Source organism: Rattus norvegicus, chromosome 1 (genome assembly GCF_036323735.1).
Source record: "Rattus norvegicus strain BN/NHsdMcwi chromosome 1, GRCr8, whole genome shotgun sequence".
Taxonomy (NCBI): Eukaryota; Metazoa; Chordata; class Mammalia; order Rodentia; family Muridae; genus Rattus; species Rattus norvegicus.
The window spans coordinates 153,864,184-153,890,063 of NC_086019.1; the positions used below are offsets into that span (position 1 = coordinate 153,864,184).

At 39.7% G+C, this 25,880-nt stretch overlaps 1 protein-coding gene across 7 annotated transcripts in view; it reads left to right on the forward strand.

Annotated features, from left to right (window-relative positions):
- The first annotated feature begins 361 nt into the window (after positions 1 to 361).
- Positions 362 to 25,880, forward strand: part of Dlg2 (discs large MAGUK scaffold protein 2) — a 2,051,694-nt gene continuing 2,026,175 nt past the window's right edge. For 6 of the 7 annotated variants that reach the window (XM_039089327.2, XM_039089335.2, XM_039089341.2 and 3 more), the window contains exon 1: positions 1,539 to 1,679. In XM_039089327.2, coding sequence (XP_038945255.1) covers positions 1,661 to 1,679 — 19 coding nt within the window. In that variant the 5' untranslated portion in view covers positions 1,539 to 1,660. Of the gene's footprint in view, positions 615 to 1,525; positions 1,680 to 25,880 lie in introns of those variants that run through there. The other variant, XM_039089312.2, reaches the window with a different exon arrangement.

The following is a 25,880-nucleotide window of genomic DNA, read 5'->3' on the forward strand; positions in this document are numbered from 1 at the left end:
TCCTCTGTCAATTTGTCAGCCTGGCCAACCTGAAGGGAACCAGGGGCGTTTCGGGCGCAGGCCTGTTGCTGCGCGCCTTCTTCTTAGGGCTGTTGGGGTAGCCGAGCCCCGGTAGCTCCTTCGGCCTGGTCGGTGTGTTAAGGTTGTGGCTTCTCGGGTTCGTCCTCAGAGCCTCCAGCCCGCCTCCTCGGCGCGGCCACAGCAGCACGAACTAGCCTGTTCTCTCCAGTCTTCAGTTCCCTCATAGTCCACCCTCAAGCCCCGCTTGGAAAGGGTCCAGTTAGAAATCTCCCCTTCCCCTGCTCCCCCGAAGAGCCCTGGTCGGCCAGTGTTTCAGGGGTGGAGGGTGCTGCGAGGAGGCCAAGCGCGCTTCCGCGCACGTGAAATGCCCTGCAGCGTCTGCCAGACCCGCAACCCCCGACCCTCCAGTCTCCATGTCTTAGGCAAACCAAATTCGAGAGTTATATAATTTCTAGTGCTGCTGTTTCTCTTGCCCGAGGAAACACTTCATCGCGTGGAGGGTGCAGGACATTTCGGTGCTCTTCTGTATAAGACCGGGGTGTGGGCAGGGGTGGCCAGCGGTGGCAGAGAAATGTCTTTTCTGCAAAAGGAAGGTGGGTAGATTGGAGAGAGACTGAGAAAGGGTGGATGTGGAAACCAAACAGCTGCACTTCCATTTAGGAAATCGCGGACTATTTGCATAGTGTGTGATTGCATGCCTAATACTACTACAGCGTCTCTGAAAACACCTTTGGGGGAAGGTTTGGTTTCTCCTTTCCAGCAGCCTCAGTGTTTTTCCTCGCCGGATAGGGAGCTGCTTGTTTGCGAAGAGATGGCTTGACGTGAATGACTCCAGTGTGAAGAAGTCTGCTTCGCCAAATCATCCTGCATCAAGTGCCCACTGAATAGCACTGTCACTTTAATGTCTCCATGCCAAGGGATTGCTTTCCTCCTTTTCAATCCTCTCAGTTAATACACGGGAGGATCAGGATCTGAGGGGCATTAAGGATCAAGCCTTGGGGGCTTGGAGAGCACAGAAGAAAAACAGGAAAGTGACAAGCTGGATCGTGTTTTACTGAGGGGGCGAGATACAGAACCAGTTAATAGAAGGGGGCCTTAGAATCTCTCTTCTGCCCCAGAAAACTGTCCAAACTCACACACCCCTGACAAGACTAGAGTAAGACGTTTTTAAAAGTATTTTTGAGGGGAAGTTTAAACTTTTTTTCCTAAAAATTGATACTCTTCATTATCCACCATCTCGATCATGCATAAATTAGTAAGACAACCGTCCTAAAATTGGTTTGTGCCTTAATTGAGTTAGTTATTGAACATCCAAAAGTGTTGCTGCCTGAAGAGGAGTTTTGTAACATTTTCTATGCGTACGATAACTTTCTCAGCTTTTTAAAGCAAGAATATATATTTTACAAAAATTAAGAAAACTTGCTATTTTTTCTTTGAACACCGCGGGCAGTGTAAACTGTTTGGTTGTGGAGAAATGCATCACCTTTTTCTTTATTTGAAATAGAAGACTCAGCCTGGATATCAAGGCTGAACCGAGAAGAGATTTGCAACAGTTAACCTGGCTCCGTCTCCATTCAGCTGGATTAAACAGAGACTTGAAAAGAGATCTTGAGTCCAGAGTCAGTGGAGAGACCCAAGAATGCCAGTCAAGAAGAAAGGTGGGCTATGAGGTTCATACATAACATACGATTTTCCCTTTTCTTGGCTATGGTTTTTGTAATTTAAATTGTATTCTGCTGAAGAGCAAAATTTTGCCTGGTTTTGAGTAAATACTGCAATAAATATCTGCTCAGTAGTACCTTTTCAGTAATATTTTGTTATAGTAAAGTTAAGATAATATTATAGACATATGTGAATTAAGAAGCCAGGTAGTTGATGTCACCATTTATAATCAGAATAGATTCGGTGCTATAGATTTGAAGCTCAGTTTAAATAATCTCTTGAAAAGAAACTTGTACAATGGAGTTCTTCCTCATGAGTTTGATATTTATTGAATGATTATGTAGTTGTAACACATGGCAGTATTTGTAAAACTATAGCTTTATTTTTATACTTAAAATAGGCTTCCTATTTGAGTTTATTCCAGGGTAAGTCTTCACTTTTGTGGTAATTCACGACTTTGATTATTTATTCTGTATTATTCAATAACATGTTTTAGGAAATTTCCTCAAATAAAGCATACACTTGCTTTTTTCCCCCTTTCAATAACCCTCATCACTTTGATCAAAATCCAGTGGGGTTCCTGGAGCATCGTTTATTATAGGTCAGAGACCTTAAGGGTTCAATTTAACCTGAGATAAACTATTTCATGGGAGCTTAGTGACATTTGGCCTTTCTGTTTTTACAGATGGTATCAGTAATAAAGTTTATGGAAAAATTTGAATCAAAATTTAGAACACCTTTGAAGTTTACTGTATAGAGAAACTGGGCTAGTATAGATCCAAATGTCCAGGTATGTTAATTGCTACAATATTGAATCCAAGACCTAAACTGTAGGTTACATCCTAATACATATTTTCATATAAAATTTAGAGAATTCATATGGCTTTTTATGTTGTTTAACCCATCTACTTCTGGGTTTGGAAGATGTAATGAAAACAGTCAATGAGATTTTTTTTTGGAAAATAATCTATGTAAAGGGAACAGAACTATCAAAAACTGTTGAAGCGTCTAGAACTGTACTTCTGCACCTTGGGTTTGAAAAGTAGAATCATTACCTCCCTTATAATCCCCCTAAGACTAATGAAAGAGGTGAGCTGTCTTTGAGATCTTGGAGCTGTACCTGGCCCTGTCAGACACGGAACACAAAAGAAAGGTTTGGGAAATGTAGCCAATAAACAATGTCTTTGATTTCCTTACCTCAGTGTGTGGTTTTTGTTTTCTACCATTTCTGTAGATAAATTTTCTTTGGAGTATCTTATTTCATTTTTGCTTATAATTAAAAGTGACAGAGAGAGAGAAAGAGCGAAGGAAGGGGAAAAGGGAGGGAGGAAGAGAAGAGAAATCACAATTGATGGTTTGGGTGTAACTTAGGTACACAGACTGAACTTAAGGGTTCTAAAGCCAATAGACTTTGTTTCTTAAACATTATTATATTTAAAAAAACTTCCAGAAAATTTTCACATATTATTTAAAGTTAATAGTTTAAGAGAAACTGTTGTAGTTGTTCTCTTTGTCTTCCTTTCTTCTTTAAAAGGTGAGTGGATATAATGAGGTGAATTTTTAAAGATGATGAAAAAATTCCAAAAATGTATGTATTTGAATAACACTAACCTATAATGGATTGATCTAGAGAATTTATATTGTTTTTTTACAATAAAAATTAAAATTATTAGTATTAGCATAGTTTTGAATAGAGGCAACTAGTCAAATTATTGTTTTGTTACTCTAATTGCTAAGTTTGCTATGTCTACTGCTTCTACAATATAAGAAAAGTGTTTGAGATGTAAAATTAGATTCTATAGGAAGACTGTCCTTCATTCTTAGAATGCTTTTCTCAGTTTATTGCAACAGGGTGTAGATATGCTAGAAGGAGCTAGACTCACTGTGATTTAAGATAACCACTCTGTCAAATACATCAATTTCACCTCTCCCACCTACCCTTGTCTCTGCACACTTTTACAGACCTGTTTTGTCAACTGAAGACTCTTTTGTTTTGTTGTTACAATTGTTTCCTTGAGTATTTTTTTTTTAAACTTCAGGATTCTATTATCTGTAGTAGTAGATTGATTTACTCACAATTGAACCTATAGAACAATCTTTGGCATATTTTTGTTTGTGAAAATGTAGCATTAATTCAAGGAAAGATATCAAGATCATGGAGAGCTGAAGACAGTCCTTGAATTGAACGAAAGAATGCCACGTTGAGTTATTAATCCTCGAACAAAAGTTAGTGGCTGTTTGGGCATCATGCTTTCTGTAGGAAATGCTGGTTTAAGTTCTAATGGGAATTTTTAGTGCAATGCAGTTTTGTTTTTCAACTTTAAGAAAATCATAATTATTATATACGGGGAAGAAAATAATTCCTTTTACTTACTTATTATTATATACGGGGAAGAAAATAATTCCTTTTACTTACTTGTGATAGATCCCTTTCATTTCTGTGATTTTGTAAAACTGCCCTAGTTTTCTTCTGGGCGTCTTTTATGCTTCTGTACTTCTACTCCTGATGTTTTGCAGATGTTCTCAGTGTATAATCAGGTTCATATGAAGGCAAGTTTACCATATACCGAAATGTTGTTTTCATATACATGCATTGACAGTGTATCTTCAGAAAGGAAACTGGAAATTTTATATTTTGCTGTATATAATTCAGAAATCTAAAACATGATGATGCCTTATATCTTACTGGTGTGCTTAAAATTGAGATTGATATTTCCTGGCCATAGTCTTTTATAGCCTGGCTTTTGGCTGACTATATTCTTAAAAGTGTTGTTTCTGACTTTATCCGGCGAAGGAACCTTATGACTAGTCTTTGTATCCTTTCTTCATTTAACATTTTCTTCCTTCATTATTTGTTTCCAGTACTTTATGGATTAACCTAGTTGTTGTCCCTCTGACTTACACTTGCATCTCACTATTATCTGTGTCTACTCTTTACCTCCCTGTCATGTCTTTCTGTTGCCTTCTGAGCTCTCGACCTTGCTGTTATGTCTCTGGTGTGCTTGCATTACAGAGGTGTGCTGCCTCATTTGGCTTCCAGCTTGTGCTAAGTTTAAGTTAAGGCAGTTTTTGGATGTTATGAATAGGAGCACCTATGCACGAGTGTGTTGATGGTTCCTGCGTGGCTGCTGTTTTCCCTTTGCATTCATGTTTCTAAGTTTATCTTTGACCTCTCACATTCGCCTTGGCAGGGCTCTATCTAGATGCCTTTTCTAGTCCCCCAAACTTCATGTTCACCTTCGTGTTTTTCTCAAAACTAATAAAACTTGAAAGAGTTATGCCTTGGATCTGCCCAGAAAAGACCGAAAAAAATTGTCAAAGGTTTGAGTATTCTCTAAGTAAATAATTTACAATGGATGTCTCTGAAGTAGTCTTTTCAGTGTAGGTAGAGAAGGTTTGGAAATAGTGTAGTCATAGATTCTTGATGTTGGAAAACAACCATTAATCCAGGAGTCATAAGGAGAGAATATTCAGAACAGAGAAATAAAAGAATATTTTTGTGTTCACGTAGTGATTTAGGTGTACGATGGAAATCAAATAACAGTTATGAAATAAATTTTTGTAGTAATTGCTTTTATTTTATACATGTTATATATTGAGAAAATTGCAACTAGTATTGTAATTACGTTTTACATAAGTTGTGACATGCTCAGTTTTGCGGAAACTGCTCTGTGCTCCATTCAAAAATCGGGCATTTAATCTTCATTTTAGGATTGCTAACTAATTACTTTTTTTGTGTAGCAGAGTCAGAGAACACACACACACACACACACATCACACACACAGGGCTTAAAAATGTTGCATTAAAGCATTCAGTTCATTCATGTCTGATCTCTCATTATTATGTAACTACATTCACTGATCTATAAGAATACTATTATTTTTATTCATATCTTCTCTTTATATCCTGTTTTTAAATATTTATAGTTTTCATGTCAATGATTACCAAATATTTTATCATAAGGCTGGGATGCATAACACCTTTTATATTGCGAGCACAGGCTATTTCCTAGCCACAGTTCCTGCTCAGTAATTTGTAGCCGTCAAGATACAAAGGTTCTGCAGCCTCCATGGAGGCTGCTTTGTCAGCAAAGGGTCAGGAGTTTTGCCTAGACTCTTCTGTCCAGCCATTTCAAATTCTAGCTAGTAAGCTTTCTGCATGGGTTCAGTTTTTAGAATGTCTTGCAAAGCTATTTCAAGAACTATGGCCAAGTCACCTCTATTATGAAACTGTTGTTCTGACCCCATTTATTTTAGGCTTTTTTGATCAAGAGCTACTCCTGGTGTCTCATACCTGTTATCCACTTTCTTAGGTGGATGAGGCAGGAGGATTGATATAGGTTTGAGGCTACTCAGGTTTACACAGTAAGCTTCAGAACAGCTCTAACTTCAGAGTTGTCTCAAAAACAAAGCAACAAGCTAAGAAGATCAAGAAGAATAATGCAAGGTAGAAAAATCCTTAAAAATGAATTATTAAACTAAACTTCCAAAGACTGTGGATAAGACTTTGTAGCATGTCTCTTCTGACAATACCATCTTGTTACTCCCTGAGAATCTACCTAACCCTGTTGGGGTAAGGGTCCAAGGTTTTATTGGAGTGAGGAATATCATTCTGGAGTTCTAGGAGAGCTTTATCATTGTAGTTTGCTAGTAAGAGTTGAAAGAAATTTACTAGATTCTATTTTATTAGCCTTCATAGGTAATGATTACATTATTTTAAAAGGTAAACATATGCAGAAATTTAATACTCAATCCTTTATCACCCAGTGAGTGTCTGTTGTGTTCCTACCATCTATCCAATGTGTTTTAAAGAGGCAAATGGTATTCCATCTTTACTTTTATGATTCTTTTTAAAAACTTAAAAATGATTTTTGTATGTATGAATGTTTTGTCTGCATTTATGTTTATGCGTGCCCTGATGCATGCCTGGTGGCTGTGGAGGCCAGGAGAATGTCTAGTCCTCCAGAGTGACAGGTGGCTGAGTCCCCATGTGGATGCTGGACACTGAACATGGGCCCTCTGCAAGAATAGCCAGTGCTCCTAACCATTGTGAGTCATCTCTCCAGTTTCTGACCATATCACTCTTGAAATCTATTGGGGTATGGATGTGGAAATGAGCAATTTTAACATTGCATGGCTATGCTAACATACTCTGCCATGGAAATAGAGGAAGAGGACTCAAGGCCATGGAGGGAAGATGTAATATTTAACGAAAGATACAGAAAATGATAGAACATAGTCAAGGTAGAAAAGACAAGATGCTGTTTCAAGTCATTGTTCCCTGTACTGTGATTTATGTCATCATAGTCTCTAATGCCATCATCTCTGTCCTTCTGCTCTTCCTCTTCTTCCACAGCTCCAGCAGGATCCAGTGCAAAGGACCAGACCATTCTCAGAGTATCAGGCTAGAAAAATATATAATAAGATAACTGTAGATTAGATGATTTTTAAATTTAAAATCACAGTTATTTATTGTGCATTTGTGTGCACACATATACGAATGTCCCATGATGAATGTATAAACGCCAGAGGACAGCTTGCAGGAGTTGGTTCTGTCCTGATGTGACCTACCATGTGGGTCTCAGGGATGGAACTCAGGTCCTCAAGCTTGGTGGCAATGACCTTACCAGCTGGTCATCTTGCCAACCTCTATTTGGACTCTTGACGTATACATTTAGATTATTTAGGAAATACAAATTTCTACATTTCAAATTTAATTTTTATGCTTAGTCACTGAGTAGTGAACACAATAATTCTATTGGTTTGAGATTTCTTCTACTTTACTGAAGTTATGTTGAGTTCCATTGGAATGTGTGGTACTCTGTGGGGTATATATGCTCCTGTGTTTATGTGTGAATAAGTACATAATATATGTAAGTATATAATATATATATGTATATATATAATATATATAAATTTTACCTCTGAGATAGGAGTTTCTGTATCTAGATAGTTGTTCCTGGTCTGATAGAGATTCTGCTTCTAAGTTATAAACTTATTTTATAGAATTTCTGCATTGACGTTTGCTTACACAGATTATGATGTCATTCTTTTCTGAGTCTTGTTGCCTTGTAGCAATGCTGATGGGAAGAAGAGCCTACCAAGCCAATTCTTGTTGCCGTAGGGGAGTGTGTGTGTGTGTGTGTGTATGTGTCTGTGCGTGTGCATGTGTGCATGTGCGAGCACATGTGTGTTTGTGCGTGTGTATATGTTTGTGCATGTGTGCGCATGTGTGTGTGTGTGTGAGTGTGTGCATGTGTGCGCATGCGCGCGCGTGTGTTTTAGTTGTTTTTATTTAAAGTAAGGAAAGACCACAAGAAATTCTCCTCTTTGTACTTGAGAATCTCTTATCTCTGTGACAAACTATTTTGAGGGTTTAGTTTTTTAAAAGCAAAACTGGAATAACTTAAAATTAATTTGTGTGTGTGTATGTGCGTGTGTGTGTGTGTGTTTGTGTGTATGTGTGTCTGTGTGTATTTGTGTGTTTCCTGGCACATGCCCTGTCTTGGCAGTAAAGTACCAAGAAACGAAATGGAGAAATTTGAGGAGAGAAAAAACTTTACCTTCTCTAAGTGTCAGTCTCCCAAATATAGAAAACCTGACGTGTCTTTTTTATCATGATGCCAAGTGGCCTGTAAAATCCACTCCTTTAACTCCCTTTCTATCTTACCATTTGTAACCTTTTCCCTCACCGAATAATATGTATAAGCTCACTTTTCTAAAGCGCGCGGCAGATCTAGTACGAGAGGCTCGTCCAATGCTCTCCTCCCTGTAAGGTGTGATGCTCTGGAATGCTGAGTGCAGCAGAGACTGATGGGTACTGGAGTCCAGTGTTTTGGGAGAATCTGGCTAAAGTTACATGAAGAAAATCAAGAGTCGAACTTTAAATTCTTCATTTTAGAACATAACTGTGCTAATACTACTTCTGAAGATGGTTATGAGAGTCAAGTACCTAGTTCATGTAAAAACTGCTCTATGAATAGGAAAGTGTTGTTAGAATAAATCTTTTGGATAGTGGGTTACATCCAGAGTCAAGTTCCCTCCCATGGGTGATAGGGGTCCAGCTTTGGGAGCGACATTGCTCAGATATGATGCTGACACAAGTGATCACAAATAGAAAGTGCCACAGTGTGTTTTTAAATACATAGGGTAAATATTCCTTCTGAGCATTATTTCTCATTGACAGATGCTAAAGCGATTTATAAGCTACAACATGTTCAAAATAATTATAATTTGTAACCAACATCTGCCTCTGTTTGTCCAGATATTATCCCTACTATTTAAATTCTAACTCAATTTTTCTTTTCGTCTTTTTTTTAGTTGTTAAAAGTGGGACACATATTTTAGTGGATAGCTGGATAGAAACCTTTTTTAGCAATTTGCCATCTTCATCTTTTCTGTTGATTATGACTTATTTTTCATGCTTGCCACTCTTCTCTTCAAAGGTTCTAGTTATTGTTTGAAAACATGGTTGATACGAGAGGAGCAACCCACCATTTTATACTAGTGTCATTTGCTTTCATAGAATATTGTGGTCAATAGGTCTTTGTTGAAGTATATTATCTTTTATATGGTTTGCAGTGTGGGAGTAGCCTGTAATTTCTTAGGGTGATATAAAAAGAGGAAAGACTGTGCTCCTTCCCTGGTAGGCAAAGTGACAATATGGTATAACACGAAAGTATGGGCTTGGGGGTGGAGAGATGGCTCAGGGGTTAAGAGCACTGACGGCTCTTCCAGAGGTCCTGAGTTCAATTCCCAGTAACCACATGGTGGCTCACAACCATCTGTAATGGGATCTGCTGCCCTCTTCTGGTGAGTCTGAAGACAGCAACAGTGTACTCATGAAAGTATGGGCTTTGGTACCAGATAGAACCAAGTTTTATTCTTATTTCTAATGCTTTGCTAGTCGTAGAGCCACAGGCAATGGTACAATTTGAGCTGACACGTCTCCAGGAAGTCCATCCACTGAAGGCTTGGTCACCAGCCCTTGTAAACCAGCCTTGGTTGCCTTACCTGGAAGGTAAGGTCTAGTGGAAGGATAGCAGATCATTGTGGATTCACCCTTGAGGGGCTTTAGGATCTCTTATCCCCCCTCTCTGACATTTTTATTTTACTACCTGCCAGTCATGAGGTGACTCACATGATCAACTACTTTGTCACGGGTCCAAAGAAACAGGCTCCAGTGAGCATGGGCCAAAATCTTCAAAGTCATGAGCCAAAATAACCTTTTTTTTTCTTTTACATTCATTTTTCTCAGTGTTTTGTTTTATAGACTGAAAGCTAACGAGGAACTTCATTTATTTTGGCCTAAACTTTCCTCATTTGCAAATATATCTAGTAGTATTTCTTGGGATGCTTGTGTAGACTAGATACGATGTTATATGCATAATATTTGGCATTGCCTAACAAATACTAGGTTATATTGTTAATAATAAAATGACACATTTTGTTATATTATTAAAAAAGTGAATACAGTTTAAAACATTTTTAGTGTGTGATTGTGCATGTGTGTATGTGGATACGTATGGAGGACCAGGGATAGCTGTGGGGAGTCTGTTCTCTTTTCCATCCATGTGGGTCCTAAGGAGTGAACTCGGATCTCCAAACTAAGCTCATCAGTAAGTGCCTGCTGGCTCAAAACATGCGATTCACTTTAAAAAATGGCATGTATGATATATATGTATAGGGGAATGTATGGTGTGCCACACAGGAGTAGGTCAGAGGACAACTCGTAGAGTCTATACTCTTGTTCTCCTTTTATGTAGGTTTCTGTGATTGAACTCAGGCATCAGGTGTGAAGGCAAGTACTATCCCTTGAGCTAATACACCGGACCTTCATTATCTTAAAGGGTAAAATTTAATAACTGTATTTTAAATTTGAAAACCACATTTTTATATAATATATTCTGACCCCCTCCCCCCAACTCCTCCTAGAAGATTCTCCCCCTCCATTCAATTCCATATACTGTCTGTTTCTCCTTTTTTCTTTAGAAAGCAAACCAGGCAAACATGATAAACAAACAAACCAGAATGATAAAATGAAAACAAAGAAAAAAAAAACCACAAGAAACACACATGCACACACAGGCACATGTACATGTACACACAAAGACCTGATGACAGTAACTTTTCTATTGTTATTCTTGTTTATTTTCATATGAAGATCCTTGTTTTGAAATAGAACAAAACAACTTCATCAATAAGAATTAAATGCAAATTTCCTTCCCTCCCCTCTGCTTTCCCTTTCCCCTCCCCTACCATTTTCCCTTCTTACCTTCCTCTACTTTTCCTTCTCCCTCCTTCTCTTACTTCCCTCCTTCCCCTTTCCCTCCCCTTCACCTTCTTCCCCTTGCCTCCCTTCCCTTCTTCCCTTCCCTTATCTTCCCTTTTGCTTTTTTCAAGGCAAGGCTAGAGCTACATGGTCCTGGCTGGCTTCAAACTTGCCACTCTCTTGCCTCAGCCTCCTGAGTTTTGAATTACAGATGTTATTCCATCACAAATATTTCATAATAAAGTGCTTATTTTCTAGTCGTGTCTAATAAGTAATGATAAAGAGTTGTGGCTACTCAATTTTTTCATATAGTCATACAGTGTGAAGAAAACTTATTATTGCTGATATAGGTAGACATATCAGGTTGTAGTTAAAATGATCTATCTAAAACTAAAAGTATGATTATACGCGATTATACATCTTTCAGTCTTCTGTGTCTTGGCCCTCCTTCTTGGGTGTTAGACAAAACTTATTATGCAGTCAACGTCTTGGCTTTTCTAGCATCTAGTGTCTTACCACACCATTATATACTAGTTAAGTCCTTTATTTTGGCCTATTATTTAATTTTACTTTCAGAATAAAATGTCTGTAATGTACTCTTCTGTTCAATATTGAGTACCCAGTGTGTCTGAAAAATGCTGAGGTATTAAATACACGATTAATGAATAAAAATCTTTTTATTCATCTTATGGAATAATAGGACTATTTTACTTATGTTATTAATGTAGTTCTTAATTTAATATACATACATGAAAGTTAGATATTTGGCATTTAATTCAATATTCTAGAATTCATAAATATAATTAATGTCTGAATAATCAATGTGCCAGAGTGTGTTACATCAACTTGACATAACCTGGTGGCACAAGTAGTGGTTCTCGACCTTTCACAGGGGTCGCATATCAGATGTCCCGCATATCAGATATTTACATCATGATTCATACCAGTAGCAAAGTTACAGTTATGAAGTCACAATGAAGTAATTTTATGATTGGAGTCACCACAACATGAGGAACTGTATTAAAGGGCCACAACATCAGGAAGATAGAGAACCACTGAGCTACAGCTATCTAAAAAGAAGAAACCACAATTCAGAAATTACCACAATAAAATTTGGCTAACCTGTAGGGCATTTTCTTAATTAGGGATCGATGGGGGAGGGCCCAGTCCATTGGGAATGGTTCCATGCCTGAGATGGTGGTCCTGGCTTCTATAAGAAAGCAGGCTGAGCAAGCCACAGGAACAAACCAATAAGCAGCCCTCCCCCGTGGCCTCTGCATCAGCTCCTGCCTCAAGCTTCTAGCCCTGTTTGAGTTTCTGTTCTGACTACCTGTGATGATGAACAGTGAGATAAAAGTATAAGCCAAATAAATCCTTTTCCGTTGGGAGAGATGTTTCTTTACAGGCACAGCAACCCTAACTAAGACAATCAAACTTGCTTTCCAAAGAAATGGGACTTCTTGGAGGATTAAGAAGGGTTTTGTGGAATGAACACTATATTTGGAACCCAAAGCACTAGGATTAAGGTACGAATCTGTTATTTAGTAGTTCTGTAATCTTGAATTGGTGAATTTACACTTCATGTGAAATAGACACAATGTGACTTGCCAGCAGTGGGAATCAGATAATGCATCCTAAATTGTAAAAATATCGAATAAATGTCTGTAAAAGGGATTCCATTATTTAAATGATTTACTATCGATTTTTGATATTACAATAGCTTTACCCTCTATTGTGTGCTGAACTTACGTTCACTTTACCATCTATCGTATGCTGCACTTAGTTTTGCTAATGATATCACTCCTATGGTCTACGATTCATTTGTTTGTCAGTTCTGGAAAATGCTTTCGTTTTCTAAAAGATTACTCCTTAGCATTATTGCCATTCCCGGTTTTAATTTTAAATTACCCACCTCAAATTATTTATAGCTTTTGGGCAATTCTATTCTTACACCACATACAATAGAATTGAGCTAATTAACAGACACATGATTACCTACAATGCCAATTATGTAACATTCAGACTGTCCTTGTATTGCATAGTTTATGCAGAAATTACACATGTGGAAAAATGTCACTTTCTCTTCATTTCTTCTTGTAAGTACCCTAAGTAATCTGAATTTTATTTTATTTTTGTGAGTATACTTATGATTTGTATGAAGGTATATTTTCCTTAGTGAAGAAAATGTAAAATGTGAGATCATCATGCCAACAATTGAAGTGACAATTGACATGGGCATCAATTAGAATGTTCTAGCTTGCATGATGATCAAAACTTTCTATGTTAATTCCACTCCTAAAGTTCTGCAAGCAGATTTTATGTGTGTGACAAGACAAAATCCTTATTATCATGCCTTTGTGTGTGTGTGTGCATGTGTGAGTGCATATGTGTGTGTGCATGTGTGTGTGTGTGTGTGTGTGTGTGTGTGTGTGTGTGTAATTTATAATCATTGCACAGCTATGTAGTTTTAGATTACCCTCAAGATCCATCTTCCATAAACCAGAGGAGGCTTGAAAGACAGAATGAGGCTGACACCAGTTGGTGATCACTGACACTAATCAAAAGCAACATAAACAGTGACACTTGTGGCCCTAGCTGCTGACACCCGAGTCTATCTGACCATCTGGTTTTCGTCCACCCTAGCATTTTAAGTGTCAGGGTTTTCTCACAGTGAGATGAGCAGCATGAGGTTTGTTGGTTTGGAAAACATTCATCTATTTTGAGTCAGTATAATGTTCTTTTTGAGTAGTTAAAGCATAAATGTTAAATAAATGACACTCCCTCAGAACTCAAATTACATTGCCGATGAGATTCTAGGAATGTCGTCGGTATGGTTTTGAAAATTGCCCTTTACAAGAGTAAAAGACTAAAACAAATAGCTACAGAAATGCCACACAATGAGCAGAGGGAACAAAAAACAGACAAACTAGTTTCAAGACTTAGTGATAAAGACAACATGTACTCATGTCATTGAAAATGGAGACGCTCAATCTGGTGCCCAGCTGGAAGTTTCACTCCTGCTGACTAGCAAATTAGCATTCATTGTGCTGGAAGATACTCTGCATGCTACCAGAGGAGAAAGACAATCATCAGTATCACCCAGCTACAAACCCTGACACCTACAACAGAGACCTACAAAATATATACTGGTGTAACAGTGGCTCCAGTGTTATGGGATCAACCAATCACTTTTTGATTTGGTTAATGGTTCACTCAATGAGATAGATCTCATACCTGGCATTACTCTGTGGCCAAGAATCTGAGATTAGATACTAAGGTCATGGGCCTAGGAAAAAGTATACTATTATTATTTTGCTAAAGGAACATAGCAATAAAATGACTTCTAGTGACATACCTGTAGACTAGCTTTGCTTAACCCTCACCAGAGAAGCTCCTTGAAATAGATAGGAACCAACATAGATCCTCAACCGCACAATATACAGAGATTGCGAGGCATTGGAATACTGAATACTAAATGGCTATGTTCATCAGTTTCCTTCCTTTATAGCTCCAGGATCTATGGAAGAGGGAATGGAAAGATTGTAAGAGCCAGAGATGATGGATGAGTCAAAGAAACAGTGTCTCTGTTCACAACAGGTCTGATATACCTGAGCCCACAAGAGACTGTGGCAGCACACATAAGACCTGTCCAGGTTCAATCCAGACAGGGTTCCAAGACTGATGGGGCAAGTAGACACATGAAGGTCTTTGCAGTTGATACCTGCTGGCAAACAAAGCCGTTTTTTCTAATGGAGGGTCAATGGGTATATCAACCACACTCCAGGCAGCTTTCATGTCCAGGAGTAGTTAGTTGGCCAACACAAAAACAAACTTCATGGTTTTTTTTTTTTTTTGGTCTTATTGTTCTATTCCTTCTTGTTTTCAGAGTTTTTTTCCCCCAGGGACAGAGAAGGGGGTGGAAGACCATAAAGTTGGGTAGGTAGGAAGGTGGAAAGGATCTGGGAATATAAAAATATATTGTATGAAAACTTATCAACTTGTAGACTCTTTCCCTCACACATGAAGAAATAGGGACCTAGTTTCCTTCTTTATGTGGATAATGATTTCTTATCAATATTTAGGAAAAAATTGCCTTTTTATTGATGTGTATTCTTAGTAGGAACTTTCTCTCAGATCACTTGACTGTAGATTCATAGGTTTTCCTTCCTTCCTTCCTTCTTTTTTCTGTCTCTGTCTTTCCTTCCTCTACCCTCCACCGTGTCTGTCTCTGTCTCTGTCTCTCTCTCTCTCTGCCTCTCTGCCTCTCTGTCTCTCTCTCTCTGTCTCTCTTTCTCTGTCTCTGTCTCTCTGTCTCTGTCTCTCTTTCTCTGTCTCTGTCTCTGTCTCTGTCTCTCTGTCTCTGTCTCTCTCTCTGTCTCTCTCTCTCTCTCTCTCTCTCTCTCTCTCTCTCTCTCAGACAGGGTCTCCTGTGTAGCTCAGCTGTCCTGGAACTTGCTCTGTAGAATGGATTGGACTCAAACTCAGAGGTCCACCTGTCTCTGCCTCCTAAGTGCTGGGATTAAAGGTGTGTACTACCTTGCCTGGTTTCCATGGTTTTTCTTAATTTCAGAATTGCCTTTCTACTCTATAATGTTGGTCTATGTGACTGTGTTTATATACCATGCCAGTTTTGATTTCTAAAGCAAGGCACTAATGTTTTGAGACCAGGTCATATAATATATTCTGCTTCTTTACCCTTTGGCTTCTTTTTAAATTTTGTCATTTTGTGTAATTTGAGAATTGTATTTTTAGCTATGTGAAAAATGTCACCAGCTTTCTGATAGAGATTACATTGAATCTATACATCTCAATAAGTTATAGGGACAATTGCACAATGTTGATTCTTCCAATCTATGAGCATTTGATATCTCTTACATTTTTTATATTCCATAGTTTTATCAATGTTTTTAAATTTTCATTGTGAAAATCTTTCATATCTTTGTGTAATTGTTAATTTTGGTTGTAAAATTGGCACAGTCAGACAGAAGGAATTTCAAAGGAAGATTTAGCTCCATCAGTGGCCATGTCTGTGAGAGCAGTAGGAGCCCAGCCCACTGTGGGTGGTGTCATTCCTAGGCAGGTGGGCCTTGGCTGTATAAGAAACGTAGCTTAACTAAGAGCATGCCAGTGAGTAGTGTTTCATTTCAGTTTTATTATTTTATTTATTTATTTATTTATTTATTTATTTTATTTATTTATTTTATTTATTTCCTCTTTCAGTCCAGCCCCCCCCTCCAGAGTTCCTCATCCCATTCCTCCCCCTTGCCTTCAAGAGGGTGCTGCCCCCCATCACCCCTCCACCTTCCCTGGGGTCTCAAGTCTCTCAAGGGTTAAGCACCTCTTCTGCCAATAAGGCCTGACCAGGCAGACCTCTGCTATATTTGTGCCAGGGACCTTGGACTGGCATGTGTATGGCCCAGGTTGGTGGCTCAGTCTCTGGGAGCTCCCTGGGGTCTGGTAAGTTGAGACTGCTGGTCTTCCTATAGGGTTGCTCTGCCCTTCAGCTTCTTCAGTTCTTCCCTAATTCAACCATAGGGGTCCCTGATTTCAGTTGAGTGGTTGGGTATAGGTGACTGTCTCTGTCTCAGTCAGCTGCTGGTGGGGCCTATCAGGGGACAGCTATGCCAGGCCCCCTTCTCTAAGCACAGCATAGCATCAGTAATAGTGTCAGGCCATGACACCTGCCCATGAGATGGATTCCAAGCTGAGTCTCTATATTGGACAGCCTTTTCTTCAGTCTCTTCTCCCTTTTTTTGTCCCTGTAGTTCTTTTAGACAGGAACAGTTCTGGGTCAGAAAGACAATTTGACTGCGGGTTAGTAACCCTGTCCCTCTGCTTGAGGTCCTGTCTATCTACTGTAGGTGGGCTTTTCGAGTTCCCTATCCCCAGTGTTGGGCACTTTGTCTAAGGTCACCCCACTTGAGTCCTTAGAGTCTATCACCTCCCAGGTCTTCAGTACTTTCTAGAGGGCCCCCCCCACCTCTCATCCTCCCATGCTGCTTATCTCTTGGCCTTCTGGGCTTCTCTCCTGGCTCCCTCCTCCCTCAACCCGGCCATACCTGATCCTGTTCTCTCTCCCCTCCCTCCTCTTCCACTCAGGTTCCTCCTTCCCTCTGCCTGCTATGAATATTTCTTTCCCCCTTCTAAGTGGAATTGAAACATCCTCACTTGGGTCTTTCTGCTTATTACATTTCTTATGGTGTGTGGGTTGTGTTCTAGGTATTCTGTACTTTTTGGCTAATATCCACTAATCAGTGAGCACATTCCATGTATCTCTTTTTGGGTCTGAATTATCTTACTCAGGATATTTTCTAGTTCCATCCATTTGTCTGCAAAATTCATGATGTCCTCTTTTTTAATAGCTGAACAGTACTCCATTGTGTAAATGAACCACATTTTCTGTATCCATTCTTCAGCTGCCGGACATCTGGGTTGTTTCCAGCTTTTGACTATTACAAATAAGACTGCTATGAACATGGTGGGGCATGTGTCTTTGTTGTACGTTGGGACATATTTTGGGTATATGCCAAGAGGAATATAGCTGGGTCTTCAGGTAGAACTATTTTCAGTTTTCTGAGGAACTGCCAGCTTGATTTCCAGAGTGGTTCTATCAGCTTGCAATTCCACCAGCAATGGAAAAGTGTTCCTCTCTCTACATCCTTGTCAACATATGCTATCACTTGTGTTTTTTATGTTAGCCATTCTGATTGGTTTGAGGTGAAATCTCAGGGTCATTTTGATTTGCATTTCACTGATGGAGGACTTTGAACACTTCTTTAAGTGCTTCTCTGCCATTTGAGATTCTTCTGTTGTAAATTTTCTGTTTAGCTGTGTACCTCTTTTTTTTATTTGATATTTTATGTATTACATTTCAAATGTTATCCCCTTTCCTGGTTTCCCCTCCGGAACTCCCTTCTCCCATCCCCTCCCCTGCTTCTATGAGGGTGCCCCCTCCAGCCACTCCCACCTCACTGCCCTGGCATTCCCCTACACTGGTGAAATTGAATCTTCACAGGACCAAGGGCTTCTCCTCCTATTGATGCCAGACAATGCCATCCTCTGCTACATATGCAGCTGGAGCCAAGGGTCCCTCCATGTGTACTGTTTGGTTGGTGTTTTAGCCTCTGGGAGTTCTGGGGGGGTGGGTGGGTCTGCTTGGTTGATATTGTTGTTCTTCCTAATGGGTTGCAAACCCTTTCAGCTCCTTCAGTCCTTTCTCTAACTCCTTCATCAGGGTCCCTGTGCTGCATCCGGTGGTTGGCTGTGAGCCTCTGACTGTATTTGTCAGGCTCTGGCAGAGCCTCTCAGGAGACAGCTATAAAAGGGTCCTGTCAGCAAGCACTTTGGAGATAAATTTCTTGAGTTTTTTATATAGTTTGGATATTGCTCTCTGTCAAATGTAGGGTTAGTGAGGAATTTTTTCCCCCAATATGTAGGTTGCCGATTTGTTCTGTTGATGGTGTCTTTTGCCTTACAGAAGCTTTTCAGCTTCATGAGGTCCCATTTATCGATTGCTGATCTTAGAGCCTGAGCCATTGTTCTGTTCAGGAAATTACCCCCTGTGCCAATGAGTTTGAGGCTCTTTCCCACTTTCTTGGCTATTAGATTCAGTACATCTGGTTTTATGTTGAGGTTCTTGATATACTTGAACTTGGGTTTTGTGCAGGGTGATAAACAAGGATCTATTTTCATTCTCTGACATACAGAGTACCAGTTAGACTAGCACCATTTATTGAAGATGTTTTCTTTTCTCCACTGTATGTTTTCGGCTTCACAGTCAAAGATCAAGTGTCAGTAGATGTGTGGGTTTACTTCCGGGTCTTTGATTCTATTCCATTAATCAACCTGTTTCTGTATCAATACCATGCTATTTTGTTTTGTTTTATTTTTAATCATTATTGTTTTATAGTTCAGCTTGAGGTCAGGGATGGTGATTTCCTCAGAAGTTCTTTTATTGCTGAGAATTATTTTGACTATCTTGGGTTTTTTGGTTTTCCCATATGAAGTTGAGAATTGCTCTTTCCATTTCTGTGAAGAATTGCATTGAATCTGTAGATTGCTTTTGGTAGGATGGATGGCCATTTTCATTATGTTAGTCCTACCAACCCATGAGCATGGGAGATCCTTTAATCTTCTGAGGTCTCCCATAATTCTTGTGTGAGGCACAATGTGTCTTTGAGCTTTAGTAAGGTTTCCTTTATGAATGTAGGTTCCCCTGCATTTGGAGCATACATATTCATGATTGAGAGGTCATCTTGGTGGATTTTTACTTTGATGAATATGAAGTGTCCTTCCTTATCGTTTTTGATAACTTTTGGTTGAAAGTCAATTTTATTCAATATTAGAATGTTTATACCAGCTTGTTTCTTGGTACCATTTGCTTGGAAAATTGTTTTCCAGCCTTTTACTATGAGGTAGTCTCTGTCTTTGTCACTGAAGTATGTTTCCTGTATGCAGCATAATTCTTGGTCCTCTTTATTCATCCAGTCTTTTAGTCTAGGTCTTTTTATTGGGGAATTGTGTCTATTGATGTTAAGAGATATTAAGGAATACTGATTGTTGTTTCCTGTTATTTTTGTTTTTAGAGGTAGAATTATGTTTGTGTGGATTTCTTCTTTTGGTTTTGTTGAGAGGAGATTACTTTCTTGCTTGTTCTAGGGTGTAGTTTCTCTCCTTGTGTTGGAGTTTCCCTTCTATTATCCTTTGTAGAGCTGGATTTATGGAAAGATATTGTGTAAATTTGGTTTCATCATGGAATATCTTGGTTTCTCCATCTATATTAATTGAGAATTTTGCTGAATATAGTAGCCTTGTCTGGCATTTGTGTTCTCTTAGGGTCTGTATGACATCTGCCCAGGATATTCTGTGTTTCATAATTCTGGTAGGTCTGCCTTTATATGTTACTTGACCTTTTCCCATTACTGTTTTTTATGTTTCGTGCATTTTGTGTTTTGACTATTGTGTGATGGGAGGAATTTCTTTTCTGGTCAAATTTATTTGGAGTTCTATAGGCTTCTTGTATAGTCTATAGAACTTCTTATGGGCATCTCTTTCTTTAGGTTAGGGATATTTACTGGCTCTTTAAGTTGGGAGTCTTCACTCTCTTCTATACCTATTATCCTTAGGTTTGTTCTGCTCATTCTGTTCTAGACTTCCTGGATGTTTTGAGTTAGGAGCTTTCTGCATTTTACATTATCTTTGACAGTTATGTTAATGTTTTCTATGGTGTCTTCTGCCCTTGAGATTCTCTCTTCTATCTCTTGTATTCTGTTGGCGATGCTTGTGACTATGATGCCTGATCTTTTTCCTAGGTTTTTTATCTCCAGGGTTGTCTTCCTTTGTCATTTCCTTGTTGTTTCTATTTCCATTTTTAGATCCTGGATGGTTTTGTTCAGTTCCTTCACCTGTTTGGTTGTGTCTTCCTGTGATTCTTTCAGGGATTTTTGTGTTTCCTCTTTAAGGGCTTCTACTTGTTTATCTGTGTTGTCCTGCATTTCTTTAAGGGAGTTATTTATGTCCCTTTTAAAGTCCTCCATCGTCATCATCAAACGTGATTTTAAATCTAAATCTTGCTTTCAGTGTGTTCAGATATCCAGTACTTGCTTTGGTGGGAGAACTGAGTTCTGATGATGCCAAGTAGTCTTGGTTTCTCTTGCTTAGGTTCCCACCCTTGCCTCTTACCATCTGGTTGTTTCTGGTGTTAGCTGGTCTTGCTCTCCCTGACAGTGGCTTGACCTTCCTATAAGCCTGTGTGTCACCACTTCTGTAGACGGGCTTTCTCCCAGAGGGATCTGGATATAGAGAGCTGTGGGATGAGGTCAGGTCAGGGTGCAGGCAGAAACTGAAAGGGTCATGCTCCTGGGTTTGTGTGTTCTGGGGGCTCCTGGTGGGTCTCTTGGAGCAGAAGTGGTGGTCTTATTTTTGCTCTCAGGTATGTCAGTGTTCTTGGTGACTGGGTTTCAGCTCTGGGCATAGGCAGAGACCAGAAGGATCCTCTTCCTGACTGCTCCTAGGTTCCTGTTTTCAGAGGGCTCTAGGTAGGTTCCTCTTGTGCAGGAATTTGAGCAGAAGTGGTGGTCTCCCCTGATCTCTCAGCATTTTCCCACACTTCTGAGAGTCCAGCTCTCTCCCCCACACAGTTGGGTACAGAGATCTGTGGGGCCAGGTCAGCTCCAGGTGTTCTGTGCATTTAGTGTTTTGATTACTATATTATGAGAGGACTTTCTTTTCTGGTCCTAACTATTTGGGGTTCTGGTGGCTTCTTGTACATTTATGGCCATCTCTTTCTTTAGGTTATGGAAATTTTCTCCTATGATTTTGTTGAAGATGCTTTTTAGCCCTTTGAACTGGGTTTCTTCATCCTCTTCTATTCCTATTATTCTTAGATTCGATCTTATTGTGTTTTGAATTTCCTGGATATTTTGGGTCAGGAGCTTTTTACATTTTGTATTTTCTTTGATGGTTGTGTCAATATTTTCTATGGTATCTTCTATGCCTGAGGTTCTCTCTTCTATCTCTTGTATTCTGTTGGTGATGCTTGCATCTGTAGCTCCTGATTTCTTTCCTAAGTTGTCCATTTCCAGGGTTGCCTCCCTTTGTGTTTTCTTTATTGTTTCCCTTTTCTGTACTTGGACCATTTTGTTCAATTCTTTCACCTGTTTGATTATATTTTCCTGTATTTCTTTAAGAAATTTGTTCTTTAAGGGCTTTTATGTACTTACCTGTGTTTTCCTGTATTTCTTTAAGGGAGTTCTTTATATCCTCCTTAAAGGCCTCTATCATCTTCGTGAGATGGGGTTTTACATCATTATCTTGCTTTTCAGACATGCTGGAGTATCCAGGGTATCCAAGATTTGCTGTGGGAGAACTGGGTTTGCATGGTGCCGGATTGCATTGGGCTCTGTTGCTTATGATCCTGTGCTTGCCTCTGGCCATCTGGTTATCTCTGGTGTCAATTGGCCTGGGTGTCTTTGACTAAAGCTGGTTTCCTGGAGGCAGGGAGGTCTCTGGTTAGGATGGGCCTCTTGTGTTTCTGGTTAGAGCAGGCCTCCCTGTGTTACTGGTTACTTCAGACCTCTTGGAGGCAGGCAGACTTTGTTCCTGGTTACTTTGGACCTCCTGGGAGGTAGACAGGCTGTCCAGTGTGGGAGGGCATCAGGCCCACTGATCTGGCCAGGGTGGAAAATCAGACTAGTAGAAAGGTGGAGCTTTGTCAGGGGCCCCATGACAGCTGGGCTCTGTGTCTTTGGCTACTGAAAACCTCCTCCTAGGAGGCAAGCTGGCTGTGGCATGTGGGTGGGTATCTGGCCACTGATCTGGCCTGGTAGGAAACAGCAGACCAAAAGAAGGGTGGAGTTCTGGGAGGTGGTGGGGGTGGTGGGTCAGCTGGGCCCATGGTTGTCTCAGCTGGTGTGGATATTTGGGCAATTCTCACATGTGTCTTTGATTACTATGGACTTCCTGAGAAGCACACAGGCTGTAGGTGTGGGTGGGTATCTGGCCATTTTCCATTTTTTCACTGGGTTTTGCTTTAAGCTCCTCCTTTGAGTTCCTGTATTGTCTTTTCCCCATGATGCTGGAAAGCCAAATAATTCTTTTTCTACAATAGATTGTTTCGGACATGGTGTTTATCACAGCAACAGAAACAAAACTAGAATACTTTGGTTAGGTTCATTTCTAGATACTTTAGTTTTTACATCTATATTTTGGTGTGCCGTGTCTTCATTTTCAGTTGTTTCAAAAAACTATATTTTTTATTGATTTATTTCTTAATTTATCTGTTGTTCAAAAATGAATTGTTGAATTTCCATGTATTGGTATGGTTTGCAAAGACACTTCTCTTTACTGCCTTCTTAATTGCATTGTGTTCAAAGGAGAACTCAGTATAATTTCAATTTTAAAAAAGTTGTTGAGACTTATTTTGTGGTTTGTCATATGATCCGTCCTGGAAAATATTTCATGTGATATTGAAGAAAATGTTAGTAGCAGAATTGAAAGTCATGGCCTATAGACTTTGAATGTACCTACTAGGTCTATTTGGTCTTGGGTCTACTTCAACTCTGGCATTTTTTATTTTTTTGACCTTTCTTTCTGGATGCTCTGTTCAATGTTGCAGGAGGTGTTAAGTCCCCAACTATTATGATATTGGAGTTGAGTGATTCTTTTGGCTCTGTTAATATTTGTTTTTTTTTTTTTCGTACTTGTATGCTCTAATGCTGGGTAAACATAAAATGTTTTGAACTATTTCCTCCTGTTGAATCTATGTATGCCTGTCTGGCTTGGAAATTGCTGTATAAATTAGGCTGGTCTTAAACTCACAGTTTCCACCTGCCTTTGCTTACAGAGTGATAGGATTTATGGGGTACTCAACCACTTCTGGCCTGACTTTTGGCTTTTTTCTATATTGTACATTTATATCCTTTATTGAGAAATTTTCTGTTATTGTTTCTTTGACTACACAGTCTAACTCCCCATCCCCACCTGCCCGCAGAACTCACAAGTCCTTCTTGAGTCCCAATTACCTGATGTTTACACTTTCTGTGTTTGTCTCACATTTCTTTAGACTCTTCATTCTTGTCCGTTTTTATCCTCCGTGTGTGCATTTTCAAATTATCTTCAAATTCTCTGCTTTTTAAAATGTAAAACATCTCCCTTCTTCCCCTCCTTCCCTCCTTTCCTCCTCCCCTCCCTCCTTCTCTCCATTCATCCCTTCCACATTTGCTTCTTCCTCCCTCCTGCCTCTCCTTTCCTTCCTTCCTTCCTTCCTTCCTTCCTTCCTTCCTTCCTTCCTTCCTGCCTTCCTGCCTTCCTGCCTTCCTGCCTTCCTGCCTTCCTGCCTTCCTGCCTTCCTGCCTTCCTGCCTTCCTGCCTTCCTGCCTTCCTGCCTTCCTGCCTTCCTGCCTTCCTGCCTGCCTGCCTGCCTGCCTGCCTGCCTGCCTGCCTGCCTGCGTGTATGTGTTCATGTATATTTGTGGTGGGGTGGCCAAAGGATAACTTGAAGGAGTTGATTGTCTCTTTCCACCATGTGGGTCCTAGGATGAATTCAGGTTGGAAGGCTTGGCAGCAGACACCTTTTCCCACTGAGCATCTCACTGGCTCTTGTTAATTATCCCAGATACCCTACAATTGATGTCTTATATCACATTTAAAAAAATCCTTTAATGTTTTCCTTTCTAAGAAGGAATGAAGCATCCACATTTTGGTCTTCATTCTTCTTGGCTTTCATATGATCTGTGAATTTTTACTTCGGTATTCTAAGCTTTTGCACTAATATCCACTTACCTGTTAGTACATACCATGTGTGTTCTTTTGTGACTGGGTTACCTCATTCAGGATGATATTTTCTAGTTCCTTCTATTCACCTAAGAAGTTCATGTAGTCATTGTTTTAATAGCTGAGTAGTACTCCATTGTGTAAATCTAGCACATTTTCTGTATTCATTCCTCTGTTGAAGGACATCTGGGTTCTTTTCAGCTGCTATAAAGCTGCTATGAACATAATGGAGAATATGTCCTTGCTATATGTTGGAGCATCTTTTGGGGGTATGCCCAGGAGTGGTAGAGATGGGTCCTCAGGTAGTACTGTGTTCAAGTTTCTGAGGAACCGCCAGACTGATTTCCAGAGTGGTTGTACCAGCTTGCAATCCCACAGACAGTGGAGAAGTGTTCCTCTTTCCCCCCATCCTCACCAGCATTTACTGTTACCTGAGTTTTTGCTCTTAGCCATTCTGACTGGTGTGAGGTGGTATCTCAGGGTTGTTTTGATTTGCATTTTGCTGATGACTAAGGATGTTGAACATTTCTTTAGGTGCTTCTCAGTCATTCGATATTCCTCAATTGAGAATTCTTTGTTTAGCTCTGTACCTCATTTTTTAATAGGATTATTTGATTCTCTGGAGTTTAACTCCTTGAGTTCTTTGTATATAATGGATATTAGCCTTCTATCTGATGTAGGGTTGGTAAAGACCTTTTTCTAATCTGTTGGTTGCTGTTTTGTCCCTATGACAGTGTCCTTTCCCTTACAGAAGCTTTGCAATTTTGTGAGGTTCCATTTGCCGATTCTTGATCTTAGAGCATAAGCCATTCATATTCTGTTCAAGAAAAATTTCCCTGGAGAACAAAATACTCACAGAATGAAATACAAGGACAAAGAGTGGAGCAGGGACTGAAGAAAAGAGAGACTGTCCCACCTGGATATCTATCCCATATGCAGCAACCAAACTCAATCACTATTGTTGATGCCAAGAAGTACTTGCTGACAGGAGCCAGTTATGGGTGTCCCCTGAGAGGCTCTGCCAGAGTCTTACTGATACAGATGAGGATGGTTGCAGCTAACCATTGGACTGAACGAGGTAGCCCCAATGAAGTAGTTAAAAAAAGACAGAAGGATCTGAAGGTGATTTGCAACTCTATAGGAGGAACAACATATCAACCAACTAGACCCCACCAGAACTCCCAGGGACTAAACCACCAACCAATGAGTACACATGGAAGGACCCATGACTCCAGCCCCAACTGTAGCAGAGGATGGCCTTGTCCAGCATCAATAGGAGGAAAAGCCCTTGTTCCTATGAAGGCTCGTTTCCCCAATGTAGTGTAATGCCAGTGCGCTGTTGGCGTGGGTGGGTCAGAGTGTGAGCATCCGAAAAGAAGTGTGTGTGAGGGGTTGGGGGGTGGGGTTATTGGAGATGGGGGAAAGGGGATAACATTTGGAATGTAAATACATAAAATATCCAAAAAATTAAACAGTTCATTAATGTATCTCTCATGTTAATACTTTGTGTTTGATTTACATTTATTTTGCTTTTACTTCCCGTTTCTCTGTTAGATTATTGAAACATTTCTCCTTGTTGTCATCAATTTTACTGAATTTTCTGGGAATTCCCATTTTAAATATTCTATCTTCCATAGTGTGTATTACCTGGTCA